This window comes from Branchiostoma floridae, chromosome 14, assembly GCF_000003815.2.
Source record: "Branchiostoma floridae strain S238N-H82 chromosome 14, Bfl_VNyyK, whole genome shotgun sequence".
Taxonomy (NCBI): Eukaryota; Metazoa; Chordata; class Leptocardii; order Amphioxiformes; family Branchiostomatidae; genus Branchiostoma; species Branchiostoma floridae.
Window position 1 is genome coordinate 6,361,081 of NC_049992.1, and position 26,284 is coordinate 6,387,364.

A 26,284-nucleotide genomic window follows, 5' to 3' on the forward strand; every position below is an offset into this window, starting at 1 on the left:
CTGGATACTAGGCTAGTCTATGAGGAGCGGTTCCAGAAAGTACAGACTCCTACCAAACCGAAGAAGTTTACTCTACTCTAATCTACACGATATCAAGCTTAATAATTCACACTCTAAAACTTATCAAGATTTTAGAATCTATGTGTAATAATCTAGTAAAATAAAAGTTGAGTGACCTAATGTAAGGCTGCCACTTAATTTCATGGATGACCTCCTCAGATTTGCTACGAAATCGGGAAAAAACTCCCGTCCGAGACCAGAATACAAAAGAAATTAAATGATCATGTCTCACCTTGGCGAATGACCTCTGACCTTCATTGCCTTCTTGCCATTGTAGCGAGCCCAGCAATGAGATGACCCTTGACCTTGCGGGGAACAACAAGCTGCTGACGGACACGCGGCTGGAGGACAGGGACATGGTGCCGCTGTGTCAGACGTTAGCGAACAGCACGTATGTCTCACGCCTCGACCTCAGGTACAACAACATCACTGATGAGGGAGCAAAACACCTGGGGAAACTTATAGAGGTAGGTTTTTTAACATTTCTTTATTATTCCAGCCAGGGTTCTAGGCAACTTGAAAATATTTTCTGTCCCTCGATTTTGAATCCTACTCTATTGAGTGCCCATGGAGTGAGACGTCGCGCTGAGGGCAACGTTCTGAGGGGGATTCGAGGGCATGCTTGCTGGAAAATTTTGAAATTTAGACCTTCTAGAACACTATTTTCTGCATTTTGAGGTGTAAATTTGCTGGTAGACTTAGCAATACTGTTTTGGTAAAAAAAATTACACAAGGGAGACAGTTTTATTATATCTCAACAAAAATCGATATGTTAAGTTAACATATTATCGATTTTTGTCCGTCACAGAGGACAGAATGGGCAAGTTTATTTTGGTCCCCAGCTGCAAAATTCTGTCAAAGGATTGAAGGACAGGTACTGGCTACAACCCTGATTTCAGCACTGCAATGGCTTGAGTAGATCTTGAACATAGACCTACTCAGGTGCAGTGCAGGTTAGGTGCAGGTTAGGTGCAGGTGCAGGTTAGGTGCAGGTAGACACCAGAAATACCTGCACAGCTCTAATTTTACCTGCACTAACCTGCATACTAGTATGCAGGTGGTATTTTGAGCCCTGCTATGGAACTCTCTACCTACTTGTAGTATATTGAATGTGCATGTATTATGTGTTGCAGGTGTCTGTTTCCCTCCGTTTTCTCAATGTGATGTGTAACGATATAGGACCAGATGGTGCTGAACACATTGCCAGGGGGCTTCATGTAAGTTCTACATTATAAATGTGGCTAAATAATGTACTTCTCACATTATCAATGAATTGATTTTGCACCTTACACTCATAAAGCCTAATCTCCTTTGAAATCTGTATCTGGAAAATCTGATATTATGGCTGAATACACAATGTCTTCTGATATCAACTATATCAGTGTTGAGTGTCTAAACATATTCAACAGTTTTAAAAATTGTCAGTCTTTATAAAAGATTCTGTGAAGAACTGTTGCAATGAGAGGAACTTGCCTATTGTAAGCTGGCATTATGTTGTCATTGTTGACACTGAATCAGTTACTGAACCATCAAATATGTCAGAGATCTTGCATGAAGTTGTACTAGTCACATGCCTTCAAAGTTAACCCAAGAATCTTTTATGTACATAATCATGTAAGATTACATTATCTATACTTCATCTTGCACACAACATGTCCCAGTGCGGTGCAAGCATTAAGCATCATGCTTCACCTGAAATTGAGGATGACTTCCTTACCTTGTATGAAACCAAAAGAAACACATTATTTCAAACAGTTACCACAATTTCACCAAGCTTTTACTACCTAAGTGATCACCAAAAGACTATATTTCTACTAAAAGCACAAAACCCCACCATCGTATACAGAACTTGGGACAGTTCATTAACCTGCCTTCAAAGAAGAAGTCAAACCCGACAATAGTATTCATTGTATCATGTAGTTGTTTTATGTCCCACACTGATTATTTCTCCTTCATGATTTTTCAAATAAACAATAATGTTCTCTTACAGACCAATGAGACGCTGACAGAGTTGAAAGTGAACGGAAACAAGATCGGGAACAAAGGAGGAATGATGTTTGCCTCGGCCCTGCAGATCAACACTGGGGTGGAACAGCTGGACCTGGGGGATGCTGATCTGGTAAGCATTTACCGTTTGGTTTATATTAAGGTTTCAGGGTTGGCTTAATTGGCATTTTGATAGATGGACAGGAAAGAATTCTAAACCTGATTTTTGGGGCAGTGTTGATGACGTCAGCATAGTTTCCTTACAGTGGTAATTGTACCAAAGATCTGTATTTTCTCATAGAAAAAAATAATATCAGTGCAGGGGCAATAAGACCTGATGACATCATCAATATGGCCCCCAAAATCAGATTTAGAATTCTTTCCTGTCCATCTATCAATATTCGTTACAGCTCCATTCTTGCTTAATTAAATAATGAGAAAACAATGGAAAGTCAAATGCCAATTTAGCCATCCCTAAAACCTTAAAGTTTGATGAGGTTTATAAACTTGTAAGCTTTGTTTGAATTATGGCTATGTTAGATTGGCTGTATGACTAATTTCCTTGTTAGGACACAGAAGTTGGTTGTTCATTTATTTGTAAGTATACAGTGTTTATAGGTTGGTAAAAGTGCCATTGCTTGAGGTGGCTTGTACCTCGTACAGTTGTTGTGCAATAAAGTTATTTAAGTCTCACTGTTTTCTTTTGTGCAGGGCACAGAGAGTGTGATTGCGCTGGCCACCATTCTCCACTACAACAAGTTTCTTAAAGCCCTGAATGTCAACCGTCCGCTACTCTTCACCCACCAGGTAAGGACACCAGTCTACATGGAAATGTAGGCTTCCACAAGTTTGATGGCATTATAAGGGCTTAAGTAGAAACATCAGTGCATTGGCTGCTTTCTCTGCTTAGCACTCAGTGTTTGGGAAAGAGCATCATCATGATGATGGTAGTTGAACACACAGACCTCTACCAGACGACTAGCCCCCTGCTCTAGTGATTGCACAAACTTAAACGGTGTGGAACAGGTATACAGAAATAGTATGGGTGCTGCAGACATGCGTTTAGCTCAGTCATACAGTAGACACAAATTACTGGGACACTTTTCTATTGTGATTCCAATGTATGACTGAAGGACACACATGACACATGTGAAACCCAATGGGAAACATAGTTAATATCCATGACCAATTGCTCCACCCACAGTAACACAAGGACCTGCCAGCCTGCTGTCTGCTATGCTGGCCTCTTAGGAGTGATTGATTACCATGAAACTTATGAGAAACACATTGGAATGACACTTTCTAATTGGCCACAAGGAAAACTTTCGAATAATTTTTATATATCCTCCAAAGCAAACATTAGGAACCCTCTGACTAGGGAAAAAGGGAAGATACACACAGGGAGTATCTCCTCTTCTGCAGGGTTTGTTTCTCCAGTGTTTCTCCATAGTTTGTACTATTGAACTGAGCTTTGGACCTTTTGGTACATTGCGTGGGACTATTACTTTGATTCTATACAATGTACATGTACATGTTGTCTTGTTTTGTTCCTTGACCTTGACCTTGTTGTGTTGCAGGAAGAGACGACAGTCCACATGGCGAACATGCTGAAGGTCAACACCACCCTGCGGGAGATTCACCTGCAGAAGTACGACATGCGAGACTTCGGAGCTGAGAGACTGGTGGAGACGCTACAGGAGAACATCGCACTGTCTTACTTAGACCTCAGCTGGTGGGTGGTAGATATAGAATACACACAGTACCTGTAACGTTAATTCACCTTTATCTGCCTTTAACCTACAAAAATGTATATCCGTTATGTTGCTAAACAGGGTATCCAGGAATATTGAGTCGATGGACAGTAGTTTGAAATTGTACTATTTTCAAGATATTGCAGTTTGAAGACACCATATGTTGACTTGATATCCCTAGATACATTGTTCTTAAAAAGAACGGATAAAGGTTACCGTACGGATAAAGGTGAACTATCGTTATATTCCGTATCACCCGAGGTACCAGCCAGACCCACGGGAAGGCTGGGACGAAGAGTAACACGGAATATACCGTGTTGTATTCATGTTATACCTAGGGTGGAAAGCACTGATTTAATTGCACTGATTTATCTCTTTTCGAGCTGCCACGAAAGTCTCAGCTTCTCTCTTGGACGCTGCACTCCAGGCCTGTCTGTAATTGACAGTAGAACGCTGTGTAATGCTGTGTTGTAGTGCATGTGTTGGTGTAGTGTTAAGGATGATGCAACGCTTTTGCAACGCAGGTGTTCCCAGACCTGGCAGGGGTCTGTATTGTGAGTATTCTATCTGCGATAGAGTCCATAGAGTAATTTTGAGTACAAATAAAGTCACAAACAAACAGACTGTTTGCACCTGCAGTAACAGAATAACCCGAGACGGTGCCAAACACCTGTCCAAGCTGCTGAAGAAGAACACACCTCTGCAGGTGCTGGACCTCGGCTTCAACAGGATCGAAGATGATGGGGCTATCTACCTGAGCGAGGCACTCAAACACTTCAACACGAACCTACACACGTGAGTATTAATAGCCTTGAAGTTACACATATAAAAAGAGACAGTTACAAAGAAAGGTTTCTTAACATCTTTATTTAGTGCTTGTAAACATAACAAATAGATATGCTTGGTAACCTTATGATTAGATCCTTTAAATAGTAATTACTTAGCAATCATTATGAATTGTTTGATATTAATGTTAATTTCAAATATTATAGGATGGATTACAACAATCTAGTTGGCGTTTTAACACCTTGTTAAAACCATTCAGGATGTAAACTTTCTTTTTGAATTATAGGATGCTGCTAAATGTGTAGGTTGGGATATGGTAATAAACCACAACTTTTTGAATAATGATGACTCTTTTTTCCTCAGACTCGTGCTTACCCACAACTGTATCCGTGGTAACGGGCTCGTCGCTGTTGCGGACGCCATGAAGACCAACAGCACACTGTACAGTGTGTTCATCTGGGGAAACGAGCTGGAGGAATCTGCATGTGTGGTGAGTAATATGAAATCAAAACACTCAGTGCTTAAAATGGTACATGAAATTTTATGGCTTAAGATGTCGAACAGTCTTCTAATCTATATTTTGAAGTTCTTTATGTATATATTGTACAACTTGTACAATATATGTTTTCATGATTTTTAATGCTGGCATTATGTGTTATGTCCAATTTTGGTTCATGAAACAAATCTTCTAGTTGCAATGATGAAAATGAAGCTGTGTTAACAATCACAGAATATTTCAGAGAAACCATCCTTGTGTAAATATATGCACTGACTATTATACATAGTACATGTACCTTTTCACTAGAAACGAATGGTTATGATGTTATATATAATTATATATGTGTATATATTGAATTTCACATTTCTCTGTCTCTCTCTCTCTCTCTCTGTGTCTCTCTCTCATATGTATAGAGAGAGAGACAGAGAGGCAGAGAGAGAAATGAGAAATTTAGCTTCAGCCTTGTACAATATAATATGATAACTAATTTTTTTCATGACTACAGATCTTCAAATGTCTGATATTTCCTCCATCCAGGCCTTTAATGACCTGATTGAGTCTGCCCGCCTGGACACAGAACAGACAGATGTCCAGCCTTACGTAGTGGACGGGCGAGTCTACCTGTCCGAACTGTCCCACGGCATCAGGAGGCACTACTACTGGACACCCAGTTACGGGCCGGACGTCGAGAAGAAGAAAGATGATCTCTTACTGTGATATCTTCTCAACAACGTCTTGCACACATTAGCTAGGGGTGTCAGTCAGTTGATCATGGGTTTGATGTGGAGAAAAAATGAAATGATCTTCTCATGTAATTTCTTTCCAATAACACTGTATCATTCTACATTACAAAGCTATGGGCCCAATACATTGTACGATAACCTAACAGTCTTTTGTTGTGAACTATAGAAAATTTTCTTCACAACAGCCTGTATGTGAAATAAGGGAATACATTTTTTGACAAGTTTGTGTGTCTTAATATGAGCAGTATGTGTATAATTGTACTAAAACCTACATCATAAGGGGATATGTTGTGAAGCCTTCTCATTGATATTTATGCACATAATTTGGGTAAAAACATGAAAAACAGAATAATATCGGTAGAGACATTCTACTTCATGTGGAATTGTTGGCACAGTGTACGTGTTCACAGAGTTAAGCAGTTTTTCCTGTAGAACTGAATCAGTGCATGTTAAACCAATTTGGACTTTTGTAAATATTGCGAGTTTATTTCAGAGAAAGAATATACTAGTAGATTTGTATATAAGTCAAACAACCTTTCATACTGTATTATACTGTATGAATCAAATATCGATTTAGGAGATATTTATGTCATGGTAACGTTACATGTATGCAGATTTTCAGTGCCTTAAAAGAGAAATACTGCAGAATGAGTTTTATCCAGAGTCTTCTATTATAAAGAATGGATGTGAGATGTAAATAACTTTTTGTGCCTTCTATGCATACGAAAATAAAACGTGTTTCACCATCAGATTGATGTAGACATTTTATTCCACCACACAATCTTGAATAAAGGTATGTGAACAGTCATATGATTAGCATAAAATCCACCCAAGATCAACATTCTTCAAGTGCTAAACTGTAATTATAGTTTTGTATCCTCTCATTCATGTCCCATAAAATTGTGACACGTTTATGACATGTCAAAATGATAAATCGCACGCACAGAGTTCAATGGTTCCTGTTTCACAATCAGATTGACTTAAAACAATTTTATTTCACCACGTCACATGTGTTTTGGATACAGGTAAATATATGATTACAGTTACTACATATTACTTTTTTTTTATTTCAAAATCCAGCACGTTAATTTTATTACAAAAACTTACATACAATGTTGAACATATCAATAATGTTAACATATTGATAATCAAGCACCTGGCTTACATGTTAAGAACTGCGTAAAAAGGAAATATATAACAGATACAAACAAACAAACCCTAAGAGCCCTATTTAGACCAGGCTTTTTTTGGTCAGTGGTGGCTACAGTACACTCCAAATAATAAAGTGGCTGTCACACTTAGAGATCAAAGTATACAGTACTACACTCTAAATAAACTGACACTTTCAAATTGATAAGTGGTACCCACTCTAGCTTGCACATCAAAATACTAGATCATTTACATTTTATGTATTTTCTATGCACTTTGCACTATGGGAATACACCATGATAACTATCCTACTTTATTTACATTATCTCAACAATTATACAATCATAAGGTATATATTATACAATCACATTCAAGGTATTCAATTAAGTGATATCAGATTGGCTTCACTTTTTTCTCCACACGGTTTTGAACACGTGACTTCATCATAACAAGACAATATAAAGAGTTTTGCCAGGTCTAAAACTTATTTCAGACCGAATTACGAAAAAAAAATGGAATTAAATATCACACAAAGACTCTGAGCACTGCATGCCTATCATCTGCGCATTTTTAGCAGGTCTTTAGTTAGTATGTTTACATTATCATTCAACTTTTATCCATCATCAGTCTAACTGGGTGAAGTCTCAACCACTCCAGAAGTGGGTATTATAATCCTTTATGTAATAAACAGTTATGATACTTGAATCAACTTTGTTTTGTCAAATTTACCACAAGTTGATTGAAGCCTAAGCACAGGGCGAATATTGTAGCTAACGACTTCTTGAAATCCCCTTAGGAACATTCCAATTGTGCAGGTTTATTTTGAGGTCACAATCACAGGCATGCGTTTTGGGCGGAATTTTACCGGGTGGGCTGTGCCCTTGCATGGTTTGACAATACTAATATTTCAAGTTCAAATTTAACGGGTACCAGTCATTTCAGTTGATAAAAAGATCTATCAGAAAATAACACTTGTTTTGGGAGTGGAATGCCCCTTTCAACTCGTAATAAGATTGAAATTTTGCATACATCTGCATCAAAATGCTACAATTGACATATCTCTCTAATAGTATGAAAGTGTCAATGATTGAAAATATTGTAACAGTTACTTGTCATAATTCCAAAAGAGTGAAATGTCAGATTGCAAAGTTTTCATGAATAAGTTACCATATTTTCTTTGAAGGTGGCCATAAGTCGTTTTCACAGGTTGCCAATTAAACAGATTCTGTCAAAAAAATTCTGATTTTATTGAAAAATGCTGGTCTTTTAGTGGTTAAGAATTTTAATGATTTTTTTCTGACATGGCAAACCTCACAAAAACCAAAGAGCAGCTACGCAACTGATGATGGTACATGTAACAAAGCTGAGCGTAGCTGTGTGTGGCACGGCAGCTGAGACAATCGGTGTAGCTGGGACGGTAGAACCGGGTACGCTGTAGAAGCAGTAGTAGATTTTGTGGCTGTTGTCATCGCCATCATCATCTGGGGTCACTCCAGCTCGGTAACCGTTACCCCTGTACTCAATCCATTCCTCACGGACATTCATTCCAGCAACCTACATGTAAAGCAACGTGCACAGGGAGGGGAGTAAAAAAATAAAAGTAAACTTTTGGTGTTATGTATTTTTATGACATATCAAATAATTATCAAGGTGAAAGTGAGCAGATGTTGGTCCTAAGGTCTGAGGGTTCAGGGTTGACCAAGGACTGAAGATGACTGATTAAAACTTTTAATTAAAGATGGGTTTTCCTCTTGAGGTTCCCAACGAAGTTTCGGAACTTTGCATTAGGCATGGCTGTAGTATTTCAAGATTAAATTTAAGATACTTAAAGTGTGCCCGACCTTGACCTCTTTATCAGATTCTATCGAGCTATGTATGGTCAAGATGACAATTCAAGATGACAACGTTCGCTTGTTCGATTTTTGTACCTGCTGGCACGCTCCCCCAAGCCGGAGCAGGTAAAACGAGCGTCTGGGTGGTAAGGCGATGGGACTGGAGGCGACGCCATCTTCCTGGCAGCAGTACTCAACCTCTATGGTGTCACTGGTTACGCTTCCGTCCGGAACAGCTCCACTCTGGCTACCCCCAGGGAATCCAAGCTTTCCCCACTTGAGGCCTGTATGTAAATACGATGTAGTATGTTTGTTAAAAAAGTTGCTACAGTATATGCGTGTCCACATACATTTTGAATCCCTTTGCATGCTCAACTGTACCTACACACACACACCAAACACACACACACACACACTCACTCACACACACACACACTCACACACACACACACACACACACACACACACACACACACACACTCACACACACACACACACACATAGCGACTTTGATAAAGCTAAGGAAATTTGAGACATAGAGTATGCACAAATCTCAACTGATGCAAAAGAAGAAATGGAAAACATATAAGATATTGTTACAACTGTCAAATCGGGGGTAGTAAAATGTAGTGTTGTTTATCCTTACCCAAGGGGCAAGAGCCATTTTTCAGGACACAAAAGCGTCCTGGTGGCCAGCTGTTCTCACCACTGCTGGAATTTGTCTGAAATTTGATGACACAAAGCTTGTCATAGAGAAATATTACAATCAAAATCATAAGATGCACACAACATACATGTTGGTAGATGATCTGTAACACAGAGAGACAGACTTATTAAATTTTCAAACAATTGAATTGCTAGATGAGTGTTGTGTATCACCTTAACACAAAATCCTCTGGACAGCTTATTGCTGGTGAAACTTCCATTGAAGTGCAGCTGACCATCTGTTGGCCATTTGAAACTGCTACTTCTCCGATGTTCGCACTGACCCTTCTCCCATACGACACTGGTCCCAGATGGACACCCTTCGGTGGTCATCGGAAGGCCGTATGTGGCTGCCGGCCACCCTGAAAAGTGCAAACATTCCACGTCACATGATTGTTGGTGTTCATTGGAGTTAAATCCTCTCATATAGCTGTCTACCTAGTACTAAGTGACAGCTAAGTACATAAATAACACAGATTATCGTCAGCTTGATTAAACGGTGAAATCTGTCTGAATATTTATTCAGCGTTACTCATCCTATATTTCACGTCATCTGGCCTAAGTATACCTCGTACACGGTACGTGGGAGTATGTTAAGCAAGATTGGCTGAAAAAAGAACAAGAAGAGCGTGCACGAGCAAACGATCGCGATATATTTTCCTGCCTATACCTACAGTGAAAGAAATCTATGTAAAAGTATACGAAACCACTCACCATAGAAGAAAGGAGCCAAGAAGCACATTTGTTCACTCAAAGTGCTGCGCGCCCGTCTCATGATCCGATCAATTTCGTCTGCTCTCCCTGTCAGTTTGAGGGCGAAGATCCATAGTCCGTATCCCATGACCTGACTTTCCATCACAAATTCACTGGTGGTCTCCATCTGATTTAAGAGTGATATGTGGGTTAAACATGTTGGCTATAAACATTGTTTCAACCGCGATAAGCAAACGTATACATGAAACTGAAAACTGATGCTAAGCAACTTTTATAAAGAGGTTGACTTATATTTGAGAAACAACAGCTACTAGAATTGACATTGCATTGTGTAATTTGTCATCATCATCATGATACAGAGGAATTAATTGAATGAATGACCTTTATTGTACATCTGTGCTCAAACAAGCTAAGTACAGGTCGTAGCGCTAGTGATAAGTTACAATTTTGACAAAAAAGGGTATCTTATCATCTCTACATATGCTAACCTAAACTACGAAACCATTCATACAAAAGGACGCAAAAGGGTTTACCTTGGCCAGGTACATGGAATTCTCAAGCTTCTGGTGCCAAAATACAGCCTCCATCGTTTCAATGATAGATTTCGTTTCTATCCCATGTCTGGATCCCATGACCATATCGTACATGTTGAACAGAATCTATAAACGGTAAAAAAGGGTTTGTTCACATGTCACATCTAAAACCTTTCACATAAAATCTTTTCAGACCAAACGAATTCAGCTTCAGCTTAGGTTACGAATTCTTAAAGATGCATATTCCAAAACACGTGCCGTCTTTCAACTTGATAATAAGTTTCTTAACCTTGTTAAAAAAAACACAAATGCAATGACGTTTTTGAACGAAAAATCCATGATTCTACCTGATTCATGCCTTCTGAGTCTAGTTGCAACACAGTATCTGCCAGGTCTTGCGCGTCCACCTCGGGCTGAAATGTTCCGTTGGAATCTACATACAAAGTCTTCATTATCCTGTTCAAATTAACGAGCTTAGTCAAAGATTCAGAGAACTTTGTAGCTGTGATCTGCACTTGGTGGTTCAAGTCGTTCGTAATGCCTTGCTCGTCAAGTTTGCTATTGACACCGTCCAGTTCGTCATTGATCTGATTTACGACGTCCAGTATTTGTTCTTGTTGTGCATTTTTCTCCAGGGTATCAAAGAAGTTGAAAACTTGTTTTATTCCCGAAAGAATTCCACCCAAGTTTACGACTCCCTGTAAAGGACGAGATGCTCAATCAGTCTGGTCATAATCATTACAAATGGTTAAAAATGAACAGAAAATCGAAATTCGATCTCACATAGAACGGACAATGCTTTTTTCCACTTGTCTTCGACTCACTTTGTTGTTCTTGTTCTTTCTGATATCTCTACTAAAGGTAATCATATTCAACGAGTGTAATCTCGAGTGGCCATCGTCTGACAGACCCCAGCGATATGACAGTTCTTCATACATGGGTTCATCTACTGTCAAGTATAACGTAACAACACGCATTATCCAATTGGCAGTACATCGATGTACACCTCAGTTAACTGTTACATACCGGCAATGCCCTCTTGCGTCTGTCGACTCCTTGCATATCTTGGACTTCTTCCAAACTTCGCACTGATCGAGACTGCGGTGGGGGGACGGCTGAAATGTGATATTGATTGTAATATTTATGATTATATATTTCATAAATGATAAGAATATATTACACGTTTATCTAAGTTGTGACAAAACTAAGTTTTAATTTCAGTATTGACTCTGAATTTCTGCAACGTTTTCTAATGAGCTCTCATATTTCCACTGGATGCCATCATGACGCCACCATGAGAAAAATACATGAATTTAAAGTGATTCAAAGAGATGTACCAATGCAGCATCAGTAATCACGAAGAATACATACTTCGGATAATTTAAGGCGTCCAAGACAATCTGACAATGTTTTATTTTTATACTTGGGGGTATGATGAGAGTTGCCGTAAATTGTATGAATCAACACTTAATCAGAAGAAGGTATCAAACATAACGTACCTCGATAGGCAAGCTTGAATCCCCTCGCGGAGTACGAGTCATCCGAGATGAAGGAGAGTGTTGCCCGGTTGGTGCTGGTGAAGATTGGCGATGAATACACAGAGCTGGAGCCGTTCAGGTTCGCGCGCCTGTACCCATGGACACATACGTCGTGTATCTCGAGACGGTCGTTTTCTTCCAATTCGAACTCTTCCAGCGTAAACTCTATCACATCGTCCTCGCCTGGGACTGTGATGTCCCACTGACACTGAAGGTTGTTCGGGTAGTTGACATTTTCTTCATACCCGGGGGATGAAATTCGACCGGAGCTTCCACCTCTGCTTCCACCACAGTACACTGCCGAGTAAAAAATATTCACTTTGATGAACATCCATGTTCGGAAATGAAACTCTCTTCAGCTAGACTGTATTGTTGCTGACCAATATAGAGATCAACAAAGTGAGTGAGTGAGTGAGTGAGTGAGTGAGTGAGTGAGTGAGTGAGTGAGTGAGTGAGTGCGTGAGTGAGTGAATGAGTGAGTGAGTGAGTGAGTGAGTGAGTGAGTGAGTGAGTGAGTGAGTGAGTGAGTGAGTAAGAAACGAATGGGTGAGTGAATGATATATTAATTAGTGAGCAAGTGAGTGACTGTTTAAGTTCGTGAGTGGATGAGTGGGCGAAAGAGTGAGAGTATTTACGGATGTTTATACTTTCGCCATTTATGCCATTTATCTCTAATACATACAACATTCTAAATGTCATTTGTATCAAATATGCCGGCATACCTGTTGCCTCAAGTTGCTCCCCACAGTTTTCTTCATCACCTGAAATTTAAAAAGGATGCTTTTAAATTCATGAATTGAAAATGAATGATTTTCTTCTGTTATCTTTATATTTGTTGGTTTATTTATATTTATATATAAGGTACAAAACGTAATGACAATACAAACATTCAAGCGACAAGGTTACGGAGTTTTAATGTAAATATATATAAGAAAATGGCATTGGAAGCGTCATACTTTCTAATTCTTATGACTTAATTTGTTTAGTTTGTATTTTTGTGTATAAATGAGCGCTTCTGTCTTTTCTGTCGTTGATGTTAAAATCCAAATCTTGCTATTGACAGTAGCTCTAGCTGCCAACTTCTATGACATTAATAAAACATATGAATTTGATTTCGGTTGTGCTTTTCTTGAGCCCCATATTGGCGTCTATCGAAGTTTGGCCAGAATGGGCTTGCAGATAGATTGATATTGATATTGGGTGGGCCGACTACTCACTCTTTGCAGCCAGGGGCTGAATTGCGAGGAACTTACTACAATAGGCGGGCTAAATCGCAAGGGTCTGGAGCGAGCTGTCATTCGGTGCCACTCATGTGACCTCAATACGACAGTAATTGCCCCAGTTGCGGCCAATGGATTGTAGGTTTTGAACCACTCACACCATCGCACGTATGGCGGGTTCTTTAACGTGCCTGGGGTATGGCTCTCCCCAGACACGGGACCTCCATTTAACGTCCTATCCGAGGGACGGCCCTAGACGAAGCTAGGTACTCATTTTCACCTGAGTAAAGTGAGGAAAGTCGTGTTAAGTGCCTTTCCCAAGGGCACAAGATCGATAACACGGCAGCCGGATTCGAACCCGTGACCTCTCGGTCACGGGCCGAACACGCTGCCACTGCGGTATTCCAAAACGGCAATAGAAACAAAGTAACTTACCAATCTGGCAGACGTAGTGTGCCTCTTCTTCGCAGTTCTCAATCTGCCATCCGCCATCTGACGCCATTGTGACGCAGCCCTTTCCCGACGGTTCTCCCGGTGCCCAGTTACTGTACGACGTGTCGCCTGGAGTCCCGTCCAAAAACGACCATGATTCCTAATTGAATACAGCAAGGCCAGACTTTGTTCAGAAAGAAGATAAACAGTTATTATGAAGTAAACTGATTCCCTCTTTATTGATTGTACTTTACATCTCGTTAATTACTGTAAATGCATTTAAGTTCGCGGGGATTTAATTTCGCGATAGCGGTAAAAAAGGACTTTTCACGGTGGTGTAAATTTCGCGGTGGCGCCATGCACTGTACTCTCTTACTGCCAGGGAAAAATATTCCAGGTGGTTTTAAGTTCGCGGTAAAACGACCACCGCGAAAACCGCGAATATTTAACCACCGCGAAAGTTTCTGCATTTAAGTTCGCGGGGATTCTATTTCGCGGTAGCGGGAAAAAGGACTTTTCGCGGTGGTTTTAAGTTCGCGGTAGCACCATAGAGTGAGGTCTAATACCATAATAGAAAAATGTTCGCGGTGGTTTTAAGTTCGCAGTGAAGTGGTCACCGCGAAAACCGCGAACATTAATCCACCGCGAACATTTTTCTGTAGTCTCTCCCTCGCGTCATGGTTAAACTAATAAACATACATTGATGAACACACATGACTATTTACTACATGAAGCAAGCAAGGAAGCAATGTTATCAGTAAGGGCTCTTAGGCTAAGGTCACATTTCCACAAAGGGCCCCGGCCGGGCAGCTGTCGGGAACGATAAGTATGATATAAAAGACAACATCAACACAAAACGGTCCAAAAAAGATCAACAGCATGCCTTGTGTATATTTATTGGCATGAACTTAAATTTTCGTTTCCGCAAACAGCCCGGCCGGGCCCCTGGTAGGAAATGTGACGTAGGCCAAAGCAGGACAAGGTACACATCTTTTGAAGTTCAAATATTCTTAGACTAGTAGTTAGTCATCATTAGGAAATAGTTAATAAAGATGAAATCAATACTGAGAAGAGAAAAAAGCTATAAAGGCCAATTAGTTAACGAATATTTGACATACCTCTGTCGCCTCAAGTTTGATGCCGACCCAAGCACCACCGTCCAGAGATGACTCTCCTATTTTGCCCTTCACGTAGTCATTGAGTTCTTTCGTTTGGGGCTGAGCAAGGCGTCCTCCACCGAACTGACCACAGGCGGCGACTGCCTCGTCAAACGACTTCTTTCTTCTGGAAACCCTAAAGAAAGCCTCGCCATGTTGTTGATACCCAACAGGAGCAAGGTCCACTGGAGCTGTATTTGAGATTTTGCAAAATCAAGATCTTTTCAAAGTGAGCACACAGAATGATTTGCATGATAAAGATACTAGTTGAATATAATTTTGAATATGCATACTTACAAAAATCTAATGAATAGCAAAATAAATTCAATATATGCTATTTCTACTTAATATTTAGCTATAGTCTATTAAAGAGTTTGAGTTTCTTTTCGGCAGGCAGTGGAAGCTGAATTGCTCAATTGGCACCCAGCATCTTGATTGATTACTGGGCTGGATTGAACATAAGCAAGAATTAAGACACAGTCTGTTGACTTGTTGATTTGTAATAGTTTTACAAAATAAAAATTTATTAACCATTAATAAAAGGAATCATCATTATCATTCCAGATTGTTTTGTGATGGACGGTTTCATCATTTGTTCACGGTTTCATCATAGTTGCGAAGATAAAGATACCTTGTATCTGACAGATGTACTTGGCCATCGTCTCAGAAGACAAATCTTGCCAACTGCCAGTACCGCGTAGTACCGTACAGTTGTTGTCTGTTATGGACGGATATCCGGCTCCCCACTGTTGATATCCACAGAGCGGATTCCCGTCTTCCCAGACCCACGCTTCGTTGTCTTTGTACAGTCCGATCCAATAGGTGCTGACGATGTCGACAAGAACTGCCATCTCGTGAAGGAAAACATCGATATGTCGATGTCGTGGCATGGCCAGCGTTCCGCCCTCCTGTTGGCATGTTGCAAGCGCGTCCTGCCGGGTCTTAGCGGCGCGGTGTATGGTTTGTAACATGTGCCTCCATGGACGATGTAGCCAGTAGGACAGCCTAAAGTCAAAAAGCATGTGCTTTAAGGACAGGCTAGTACTGTTTAATCACTCTTAAATTATCTAAAAAGTATTTCAACATAATGACAGCTGAATCATGAAGGACTGCCTTGCTGTCACAAATATATTATCATCATCATCAACAACTGGGGTACATATTAACTACTTAGTCTTAGGACTGGATGTCCTCAACATATATTCGCCAACCATTTTCAGCCTATGATAAATCATGTTGGAATGAAATGTTTGAGATTGACAAGACTGTACCAGAAAATAGAATCCGCTCGTTCAGAACTCTATTTATACATAAAACTCTTTAGATGTCACTCTTAAGAATATTGATGAAACATTAACACATGCATGTAATGCTAGACACGGTAAAAAGCTGCAGCTAGCTTCTTTCAAACTCATACAGAACTACCCACCTATGTCAGTAAACACCTCCACCTCGCAAAGAGACAACCTCTCAGACTTCCCAGGCAGCTGGATCCGGACGTATCTGGCGACCATGGGAGTCACACAGTCCACCGTGATGCTCTGACCATCACCCGGAGTCTCGCTGTATGGGGTACCGCAGGCACGCCATGACTGACCGTCTTGTTTTACTTGAACCACAAAGCCGTGCAGGCGGCCTCCTATACACAAAATCGACATAATATTAGAGCCAACAAGAGTTTGGAAACCTCATACCCTTAACCTCATACCTTTAATTTTTATATATGAAAACGGAATACATGTATTCGCAAGGTTGTGTTCACATGTATGCAATTTCCACCATTAAACTCATACCTTATTCTATACTAAGAATATGTATAAATGTTGCATCTGGCACCTGACAATTCAGGTCCCAATCAATTCAGTTAGTCAGTTTAAGTTTATTTCATCCATTATACATACGTAACAAGTCTTGTAATTAGAAAACATTGAATTATAGGAAGTATTCATTAAGCATGCGAATTCGCATCATAATGTATGTCTGCCAATGTTTCTCTATTTCTAAATACAAAAAAAACTAGATGACTGTCAACCTACAGCTATGTAAAGCCTTCCTAGCCATGAAAAAACTGAACCAAAAGCAATGTGATACATCGTAACCGATCCTGCAATTCAACAGCAAATTGTTAGGGGATCCCAAACTACACCATTAGTCCCTTATGTCTCCTTTAAATCAACACCGCAACATGTCCAGGACAAATCAAAATATGAAAAACCAGGACGACTCACTACCGTAACACAGCCAACCACCAAAGCGCAAAAAATCACATTTAAATAGCCTGTTTCAAATATCATTGCAATGAAAATATTCCACCGGATGCGCACATAAAATGAAACTACACTGCAGGTCCACAAAAACTTCCAAGGAGGCCAAACTTAACACCACTTCACCTTTAATTCAACACCGATCATGCACCTTACATCAACGCCACGGACAGTACGTCCAATACCAAAGATATATTTTTAAAAATTACTGGTGCAGTACCAGGATCAAACACAAGGAGGCCCCGAATCAACCTTCACCATCGAGATCAACCCATCCACACACAAAAAAAACAACAACAAATATCGCAATCCCTCCAGTGGTTCATGAGATATATCCTCGTACATAATCCAGAGTTAATATGGTACCTCCATCTTCATGGAGTTTTAAAAAATCCTTTTTATTTATTGCCATTCTCACAATCATTTTAAGATAACTTACAGTGATAATTGAAAGGAAAGCTAAGAACAGAATCGTTTACACGATTTTGGTAATCCAAGCTGTCCCTGCCTTGCATGTTGCGCATGGTTTGGCTATACAATATAGGCGCATCGTCGTCTGGTCAGGGTTCTTGCACAAGAACCCGGATAAGCTAAAAGAGTCGGACAATGTAGTAAGAAAAGGGGGTCCAAACATAGTCCCCAACTGACAACACTGAGTATCTGAAGAAAGGGACAATTTAATACATGTCACTTAATAAATGAAGAGCGAATTTTAATAAAAAGACGCGCGTAATTTAGTGGTTTCTACCCTGGTAATAGTTTATTAATAAAGCGTTAAATATTCTACTTACCACAACAGTCTCCCCTGTTGAGAACTCGCACCCTTCCGATTGGGTAATTTCTTCCGAGGTCCACCTGCCACCACGGCCCGTCCTCCGGGTTAGTCAGGGTACACTGGTTACCCGGCACAGACGTCCCCTTCTCCCCGTCCACAGCTAACCCTGCCGTGTTGGCTCCATTCGTGCTGCTCTGGGATGCTGGTTTTCCAAGGGCAACGTTCTCCACTAAAAGGTGCAATATGATTAGAAATAAGTGCTTAAGATGAGCATTAGCGAGATCCTTTTGGTGACGCACAAGGGGCGAGCCTAGTGGATGCACAGTCTAGGAATTGTACAGGAATGTGTCCACAGGATTGCTAGTCCACGGGAATGTTTTGAATGTTAGTCCCAACTAGCACTATCTCTACTTCATCCAACAAATGAAAATTATCATTGTAAACATGAATCACTGTACTAAAACGTTGTATTTCGTCATCCTATATACAGATTTAAAAAATCACTCAGACTTCTTGCTTGAACAGTATACACACTGCATAATTGCAAATTTCTCCGATAGAACATGTAGTTCTCTCTGTAATCAGCTAGCCTCCTTCGCAGACTTAATGTTCCAGACTTAGAATAAAGTAAATAACATCAAATGAATGTGGATTGCTCACCTGTGCATGATACACTGACTTCTGCTGATTCCACCCAACCATTTTGTTTAGTGAAGAACGTCCCTGTGATTTCGTCCGCGTTGAAGTGGTTGTCCGTCACGTACATGATGTACCCGTCCAACGCTCCTACTGTTCCCCCGACAACCCATTTGCCATCACTTTCAGAGATGTAGTACAGGTACATGTCACTGGTGTCGCTTTTGTAAACAGGACGCTCAAATGACGTCATGTCCGTAAGTGAGTAGGTCGTTCTTGGTGAGCCGTTGCTGGGAGGACGGTTGTCGGAGATGCGGACAACGCGACATCCTGACATTGGATGGACAGTTATTCGGAGCACATTACATTAAGTCTATAGCAAATGAACTTATGATATCTATTTATTCAAAGACAAGGAAATATATATCAAAGACTATGTATCATATCTGTCAAATTATGTCTGAGGTAGCCTAAAGCTACATTACAGGAGCCAAATATGCACCTAATGCAAATAATCCCCAAATCGACAAAACGCGGTGCATCGGCAAAACATGCATGGAGCTCCTAAGCACCCAATACCATATTTAAGTCACTTGGTTTCAATTCCAGGGCAAAAACATTTTTGGTATGATAATATCCCCCCAAACCTACTAGTAAATCAAATCATCTGTAAGCGGTGTATGCCAACATGATAAGTAAATCAAATGGACATATGTCTTAGGTGCCACATTTTAGCAGGTCATTTAGTTTTCATACCAGCCTAAGGGTACAAGAGGCCAAAGATATATAAAGTACACAACAAAATCAAGACACTCATTAGAAAATAAATGTGTTCTGATAACATACAAGTTGTGGCTACTCGGAAGAAAGAAAATCAAGTCCAAAAAGTAAGTCCAAAATCAAACAAAAAATGATTTTTGCTTACCGTCTGTCAAAATGAGCTCTAAAAGCATCAGAAAAAGAGACAGCAGTTGTCTCGACATGATGGACTTGATGCGCTGCAATCAAATTAAACAGAGAAATTTTATTGCGTCATGATCACGAGAAGCGAGGAATTCCAAACAAGGAAAATACAGCAGCCCCGGAGTATGGAATCATCCAGGGCTTCGAGAAAAACCGAACTTTTCACGATCTCCTGACTTAACTAATAGTTATTCCATGAAAATGTGTGTGTGTGTGTGTGTGTGTGTTTGTATTTCGGGATACGGTCAACAAAACTTTAGCACCTCTGGATGGATTGTTAAGATATTTTGGTAACTGGATAGACTGTTCAACGGCAGTAGCCTGAAATCCAAAATCTTTTATACTATATACGCAATGACAGTGAGATTTGTCTTAGAGACTTCTAAACTTTTACTTCAAACTACCTTTACAGCCAAGATAAGCTCAGAAAATCATTTTGTTTGCATTCAGACACGTAAAAAATAACTTTATATTTAATTTTTTTTTGTCATTTAAAGACACGTAATTCAAAATAAACTTCATATTTAAACTAGAGTTCAACGAACCCATCTCTTCGCCAAATAATCATGCCTTTATTTAAGACTTTAAGGTCTTATTCATGTATTACTAAATAGCAAATGACTGCATGAACTGTGTTCCTCACAAACACACAAATATTACCAAAAACCAGACTGTGACCTGACAGATGACATAGTAGCATCCCTGGTCAATCAGAATTTCATGCTTGTCAAAGACTTTGTCCCCAGTGTAAGGGCGTCCAGCTCACAAGCTAAGGCTGCTCCAGCAAAACATCTGTATAACAGCTGTGTCCATAGATATAGGTCAAAATGAGATATATAGAGCACAGTTTATTTCTGTTAATAAGTTTTGCTGCAGTACCTTAGGAAGTCGCTAGGGGGCCCACTATCATAATTTATCTTCGTTTTTCTGACCCCTACCCACCTACCAAATATTATCGGGATTTTTTCAAGGCTTCTCGAGTTATGCATTCCACAAACACACTCGGCCCGCTACCGTCCTAACAGAAAGTGCTACGTCAACTATTTTCGAACACAACCTTTCTTTCCGCAACCGCTACTTAAATACTAAATATCATGAAAATCCATACACAGCTTCTTGAGTTATATGCTGTTGGCATGGATTTATGAACTTTCCTAATTAATTATGCAAATTAGCTACTGATTTGCATAATTAGTATGACATTGTATAAGTCATCACTTATTCTATCTACATACCGAAAATCCTGATAATCCGTTTGCACGTTCTCGAGTTATTCTCGTCCAAAGTTTGAACGGAAATCGGTGCCTGTAGTTCCGAAAAAGCCGATAGGGGGTCCAAACTCACAGCACTTACTCTCTGTTCTCTGTTCTGTAGGGCTATCTACCATTTAAAAATCATGACCACAGCATGTCCAGAACACGAAGTGTCAAAATTAAAAGTTTTGCTGCAGTACCTTAGGCAGCCACTAGGGTGCCCATTATCGAACGTGACCTTCGTTTTCCTAACCCCCATCCACCTAACAAATATAATCAGGATCCATTCAAGGGTTCTCGAGTTATCTTGCATACAGACAAACGTACTTACATACAAATCCCGCTACAGCACCGTAGGTAAGTGCCATGTAAACCATTTTCGCACTTGACCTTCCTCTCCAAAACCGCTACACACCTACCAAGTTTCGTGAAAATCGCCCGGCTAGATTTTGACTAATGCTGCCCAAAACAAACCGCAAAAAACATACCAAGCTCGCTGCAGTATCGTAGGAAAACGCCAGGTAAACCGTTTTCAAACTTGGCATTTCTTTCGACAACCGCTACACACCTACCAAAAATCACAAAGTTCCATCCACAATTTCTCGAGTTATATGCTGTTGACCTACATACAGCCCCAAGTCGGCAAAAACATACTCTTCTTGGCGAAGAGAAAAATCCCTCAGACGCAAATCTGGAGACATTATTTGACGATAATCTAAGTCCTGAAAGAGTTGATTTGCACGCGTTTTGTAAGCGATTTAAATACATGTTTTGCTGTATGTTGTGTCACACCGATAGGGACAGGGGTAATAGAACTTTATTGCGCGACAATCGTAGCAGGTAACGTTACAATGTATGGCAATCTGAATATACATGGGAGTTGAACTTTATACTATTGCAAATATCTAACAACTAACCTAATCTAATGTACCAGTATAAACAATTTAATATCATAAAGGCTAATACTTCAGATCATTGATACCGCCGTAAACAAGTGTTGTACTATTCAAGGTCACCAATAATGACGCCAGCAGCTTTGTTACATGTCACATGTTCCAAACAAAACGGCAGCAGAACTATGCTAGCATGCTGGCCAGACAATGGTTTATATTTTCGAAAATGTTTGTTTTTGTTCTGAGGCACGGCACCTGGGAAAATAAATGCGTTTTCCGCAAATGACAGCGAGTGATCCTGGATAGAAAGCTTGTTCTGATCAATTGCGCCATATCGAACACGGTTCGAATTCTAAAACTACAAATAGAAGTCTGCGAATTTTGGGGCCAAATTATTCCATCCTGAAAACTAGCCGATAGGGACCCCAAACTCATATCACTTCTTCCTGAGCACAAGAGCAATTTACCATCCCCAAATCGTGACCATAGCTTAACCCCTCAGAACACGAGATAGCAAAACCGGAAGTTGCGCTGCAGTACCAAGGGAAGCCGCTAGGCGGTCCAAAATCTAATCAGTACCAGCTTTCATCACACCCCACCAACACACCAAGTATGAAACCAATCCACCAAGCCGTTCTTGTTGACTGGCACACACACGGACACAAAATACGCTACTGAAAATATAACATCCATGAAATGTAATGGGGGTAAATATCTACTTTATGGCAGGTGGAACATTAAAGAAAACAGACACCAATAATACAAATAGTATCATTCAATAATATTATTCCCTCCCCTCCCTTCCTCTTCTTTTCAGGAGATACAGGCTTCTTGATTACAAGCGAAATTACAAGGAAATTCTATAACGTTATATATCTTATGTCGAGACTTAAGTATTTGCAACAATGGAATACAAGGGACCCAACACTTCTAACGTTAGTCCGAAACAAGCTAGTCAAGATATCTTATTACCATATCATTACGTTAATATCAATACTATGGTTGGAGATATGTATCAAACCTGTGCTCGTACGTACATAATGTATATCATTCTAATACTGCAATTTGTGATTTGTACCCGGGTTTTCGGGGTGGGTGGGTGTTAGGGTGATTTCGACCCCGAGTAGTGGGGGAGGGGCGAGATCGCTGTCACAGCGGTCTGAAAAGGGTTAAATATATCGGATTTTCTCCCCAAATGAAATTAAGACGATGGATTAGATTCAGCAGATTTAAAAACATTGAGAAAGCACCATAATCAAGGAGAGTACAGAACGAAATTCAATGAACCTGGCATTGCTTTAATAGACCACGTCTCTATATCTGTGACGTGGCATTGAGCCTTTGTTATGGTACCGGTCTACACACGGATCAATAGGCTATGTTATGGGTTGAAACAGACGTGAGGGTAAGGGTGAAAATATATTTGCCCCTCACAACGTTTAGGTGCCATGTAATGTACCACCTTTACCCTGTTTTAACTTTTACTAGTGTTAGTTTAGCTTTTGTAAGCAGACCTCCACTAAATAACTTATAACCTCACTCTTAGCTATTTGAGAAACGGCATTATGTAGTCCTTTATCCTCACTGAAACTACGAGAATAAAGCCAGCATGTAAATTTTTACTATACTGCGTATCCAAAACATTTCACAAACGGAGACTTTGACAACATTAGATATCTCTGCATTTCAGTAATAATAATCTAATGATATATCGCCAGGCAGCTCTGCTACAGATATCCGTCAACAAAACAAGCACAACTTCTGTTTTCATAACGAATGTTGTTTGCAGCACGTTTGGAAATAATGCTGAATTCGAGGCTGAGGTCACGAATAAAGATGGCGGCAGGCCGCACCATTCAGTGCTACATTGCTAGCCCATTGCAAGCATCGGGAATAGTCGGCCAGCGAGCGAAATAGGACCGTTACCGTAAGCAAACCTCATTGTTCCTAGGCGCAGTATCATCAGTGAGTCCTAAAAAACGAACCTCAGTCGGTGGGTACCAAGAACACTGCATGTTCGTGCACTATATCAACAGATAATCAACAGCCAAATCCACCAAATATCGTATAAAGTGGTCATATAGAACTGTAGACGTACAAACATACATTTGTGCCTGATCAAGCGTCCTTTATCATATGTGCCCCTGGCGTAACTGCGCAATTGATGACGAGGGGAAAGTCCCTGAAATACTACATATATCTTTCGTCGAGACTCAAGTTTACACAACAAGGCAATACAAGGGATAAGGTCACCAAGAATTTACAGCTAAATTCACCCAATAACGTATACATTGGTCATGTGAAAAAACTGCAGAAGCACGAACTTACCTGATCAAGAGTTCCTTACTAGATATACAAAATGTACACCTGTTGTAACTGCGCAATTGCTGACGAGGGAGAGTCCCTGACTCTGGGGCTATTTGTTACCTCATTCCATGGTTGATCTAACTCACATATATATTTTTTTATTTCTGTACAATATCTAAGCTTTTGGCGATAATAATCTAATCTGCTAAAAAATGTTTTGCGGTTTCTTGCCCCGTCTCCAACCAACTTATCCCGCTGTAACCAGATGTGTAAAAAAATAATTATGGCCATATCAGCTTCCGAAACATTCACTGTCGTAAACAAGAGCACAAATGGAACACTATGAGCCATATTGCTGAAAATGAAAGATGAAATTCAAATGTCGTGTCATATGAAAGAACTGCAGACGTACAAACGTACCTGATCGAGCGTTCTTTACTAAATATGCACCTGGAGTAACTGTACAATTGCTGACGAGGGGAAAGTCCCTGACTCTATGTTTACGTCTAGAACGCTATGAGTCATTGCCGAAAATGAAAGATGAAATTCAAATGTCGTTCAGTCACAAAATTACACGAACACTGCATGTTCACCATATCAACAGCTTATCAACGGCTAATACAACCAATATCGTTATAAAGTGGCCATATGAAATTGAATTAACTGCAGACGTACAAACTTACCTGATCAAGAGTCCCTAACCAAATGTGCACCTGTTGTAACTGCACAATTACTGACGAAGGAAAAGTCCCTGACTCTATATTTACATATGTCTGGAACAGTCATTGCCGACAATGGAAATTCAAATGTCGTTTAGTCACAAAATTACACGAACACTGCATGTTCACCATATCAACAGCTTATCAACGGCTTATATCCATCAAATAACGTATAAAGTGGTTATATAAAGTTCTGCAGACGTACAAACTTACCTGATCGAGCATTCTTTACTAAATATGCACCTGCAGTAACTGCGCAATTGCTAACGAGGGGGAAGTCCCTGACTCAGGGGCTTTTTGTTACCTCATGGGTGGATCTAACTCACAGATAATATTTTCTATAACCTAAGCTTACGGCGATGATAATTTGATATGCTTGAAAATGTTTTGAGGCTTCTTTTTCTGTCTAAACCCCACTTATCTCACTAGTAACCAGACATTTTAAAGTCAACTATGTGCTCATGGGAAGCCATATGGAAATCCGAATAGACTACTTCTTCTCACATGTCACTCCCGCCTTAAGTTTAGTTACACGGTTCGCAGTAAAACACCCTTCCTTTCCTGTTTCGTTCAGCTCAACTGCAGCCTGTATATGATCTCTTAAAACATTTGCAACCAAGCAAGTTTGCTCTCGTAACAAATACTAGAGTATACAAATGTTAGGTAACTAGACGAAAACAACTTACCCTGTTTACGCCGTGACGCTCGGTTTCTCCGTTTTTACTATCGCCGGTAACCAAATTTCGGTCACCTCTCGAGCATTAAGAATTTCACACAGTCACACAGACGATGGGTAATGATCAAATCATCAGTCAAAAGACCTAACAAGACAGTTAATGCCGATTGAAGGGTAAGAGAGGCCTAAGTCTGGTGCCGACCATAACGCGAACCTTAACAAACAGCAGGTGCTTAGCACAGCACTGAAACCTTAAGTTGTCACACAGTCGACTAGTTCTCACGTTTCTAGGTAAGCAATGATTTCTATTGTTGTGGCGTCGAATCCTATTGGTCGGTTTCATCGTTGGAGACATCAACAGCTGACGCAACATGCAGATTAAACGGGTATTCCCCAAAACGTGACTTCATCACTATTTTCGTACCCTGCTAAAGAAACCTGTGTACGTATCATAGCACGTACCGATTCCCCTTCTTTTGTGCAACAAACAACGGTCTGTTCTACATTTCTTCCTTAACTGTATTTACTGACATCTGCATGCAATATCTATAGTTAGTTAGGGTTAATTGCATCACCTGCCCATGTCATTTCTCGTTACCAAATCAGTACCTAAAACTAAGATTTTCGTAAACAAGAGTAACAATAAAAATTATGAGCCATTACCGATAATGAAAGATGACATTCAAATGTTTT

At 40.1% G+C, this 26,284-nt stretch overlaps 3 protein-coding genes across 4 annotated transcripts; 1 reads left to right on the forward strand and 2 right to left on the reverse strand.

Annotated features, from left to right (window-relative positions):
• The first annotated feature begins 19 nt into the window (after nt 1–19).
• On the forward strand, nt 20–6,574 carry LOC118430051 (leucine-rich repeat-containing protein 34-like). Its single transcript, XM_035840758.1, has 9 exons — nt 20–39; nt 338–527; nt 1,194–1,277; nt 2,051–2,179; nt 2,758–2,853; nt 3,624–3,778; nt 4,437–4,592; nt 4,947–5,073; nt 5,620–6,574. The coding sequence occupies exons 1-9, from the start codon at nt 20–22 to the stop codon at nt 5,797–5,799; spliced, it is 1,137 nt and encodes a 378-aa protein (XP_035696651.1). The 3' UTR covers nt 5,800–6,574.
• A 2-nt stretch (nt 6,575–6,576) lies between these two features.
• LOC118430770 lies at nt 6,577–11,450 on the reverse strand. Its single transcript, XM_035841792.1, has 7 exons — nt 11,106–11,450; nt 10,759–10,884; nt 10,226–10,391; nt 9,686–9,873; nt 9,453–9,528; nt 8,903–9,090; nt 6,577–8,528 (listed from the first exon to the last, which is right to left on the reverse strand). The coding sequence occupies exons 1-7, from the start codon at nt 11,208–11,210 to the stop codon at nt 8,286–8,288; spliced, it is 1,092 nt and encodes a 363-aa protein (XP_035697685.1). The 5' UTR covers nt 11,211–11,450; the 3' UTR covers nt 6,577–8,285.
• A 142-nt stretch (nt 11,451–11,592) lies between these two features.
• LOC118429888 (CUB and sushi domain-containing protein 1-like) lies at nt 11,593–25,850 on the reverse strand. Of its 2 annotated transcripts, XM_035840513.1 has the most exons (7): nt 25,602–25,850; nt 19,706–19,778; nt 18,805–19,110; nt 18,161–18,373; nt 16,535–16,744; nt 15,737–16,110; nt 15,165–15,296 (listed from the first exon to the last, which is right to left on the reverse strand). In XM_035840513.1, the coding sequence occupies exons 2-6, from the start codon at nt 19,761–19,763 to the stop codon at nt 15,827–15,829; spliced, it is 1,071 nt and encodes a 356-aa protein (XP_035696406.1). In that variant the 5' UTR covers nt 19,764–19,778; nt 25,602–25,850; the 3' UTR covers nt 15,165–15,296; nt 15,737–15,826. The 2 variants fall into 2 exon arrangements, with proteins under 2 accessions (XP_035696407.1, XP_035696406.1); XM_035840514.1 differs by lacking the exons at nt 16,535–16,744; nt 18,161–18,373; nt 18,805–19,110; nt 19,706–19,778; nt 25,602–25,850 and adding exons at nt 11,593–11,873; nt 12,258–12,593; nt 13,019–13,057; nt 13,952–14,108 and having other exon boundaries at nt 15,067–15,296; nt 15,737–15,954.
• Nucleotides 25,851–26,284: the final 434 nt, after the last annotated feature.

Coding starts and splice junctions, on each gene's coding strand:
- LOC118430051 (XM_035840758.1), top strand. CDS start 20: ATGAGGAGCGGTTCCAGAAA. Junction 3,779..4,436: donor TCTTACTTAGACCTCAGCTG/GTGGGTGGTAGA, acceptor TTGCACCTGCAG/TAACAGAATAACCCGAGACG. Junction 5,074..5,619: donor TGGAGGAATCTGCATGTGTG/GTGAGTAATATG, acceptor TCCTCCATCCAG/GCCTTTAATGACCTGATTGA.
- LOC118430770 (XM_035841792.1), bottom strand. CDS start 11,210: ATGAAGACTTTGTATGTAGATTCCAACGGAACATTTCAGCCCGAGGTG. Junction 9,091..9,452: donor AAATGGCTCTTGCCCCTTGG/GTAAGGATAAAC, acceptor ATTTACATACAG/GCCTCAAGTGGGGAAAGCTT. Junction 8,529..8,902: donor TTGGGGGAGCGTGCCAGCAG/GTACAAAAATCG, acceptor CTTTACATGTAG/GTTGCTGGAATGAATGTCCG.
- LOC118429888 (XM_035840513.1), bottom strand. CDS start 19,763: ATGTCGAGACAACTGCTGTCTCTTTTTCTGATGCTTTTAGAGCTCATT. Junction 18,374..18,804: donor AGTCAGTGTATCATGCACAG/GTGAGCAATCCA, acceptor TGCACCTTTTAG/TGGAGAACGTTGCCCTTGGA. Junction 16,111..16,534: donor GGAGGTGTTTACTGACATAG/GTGGGTAGTTCT, acceptor TTTTGACTTTAG/GCTGTCCTACTGGCTACATC.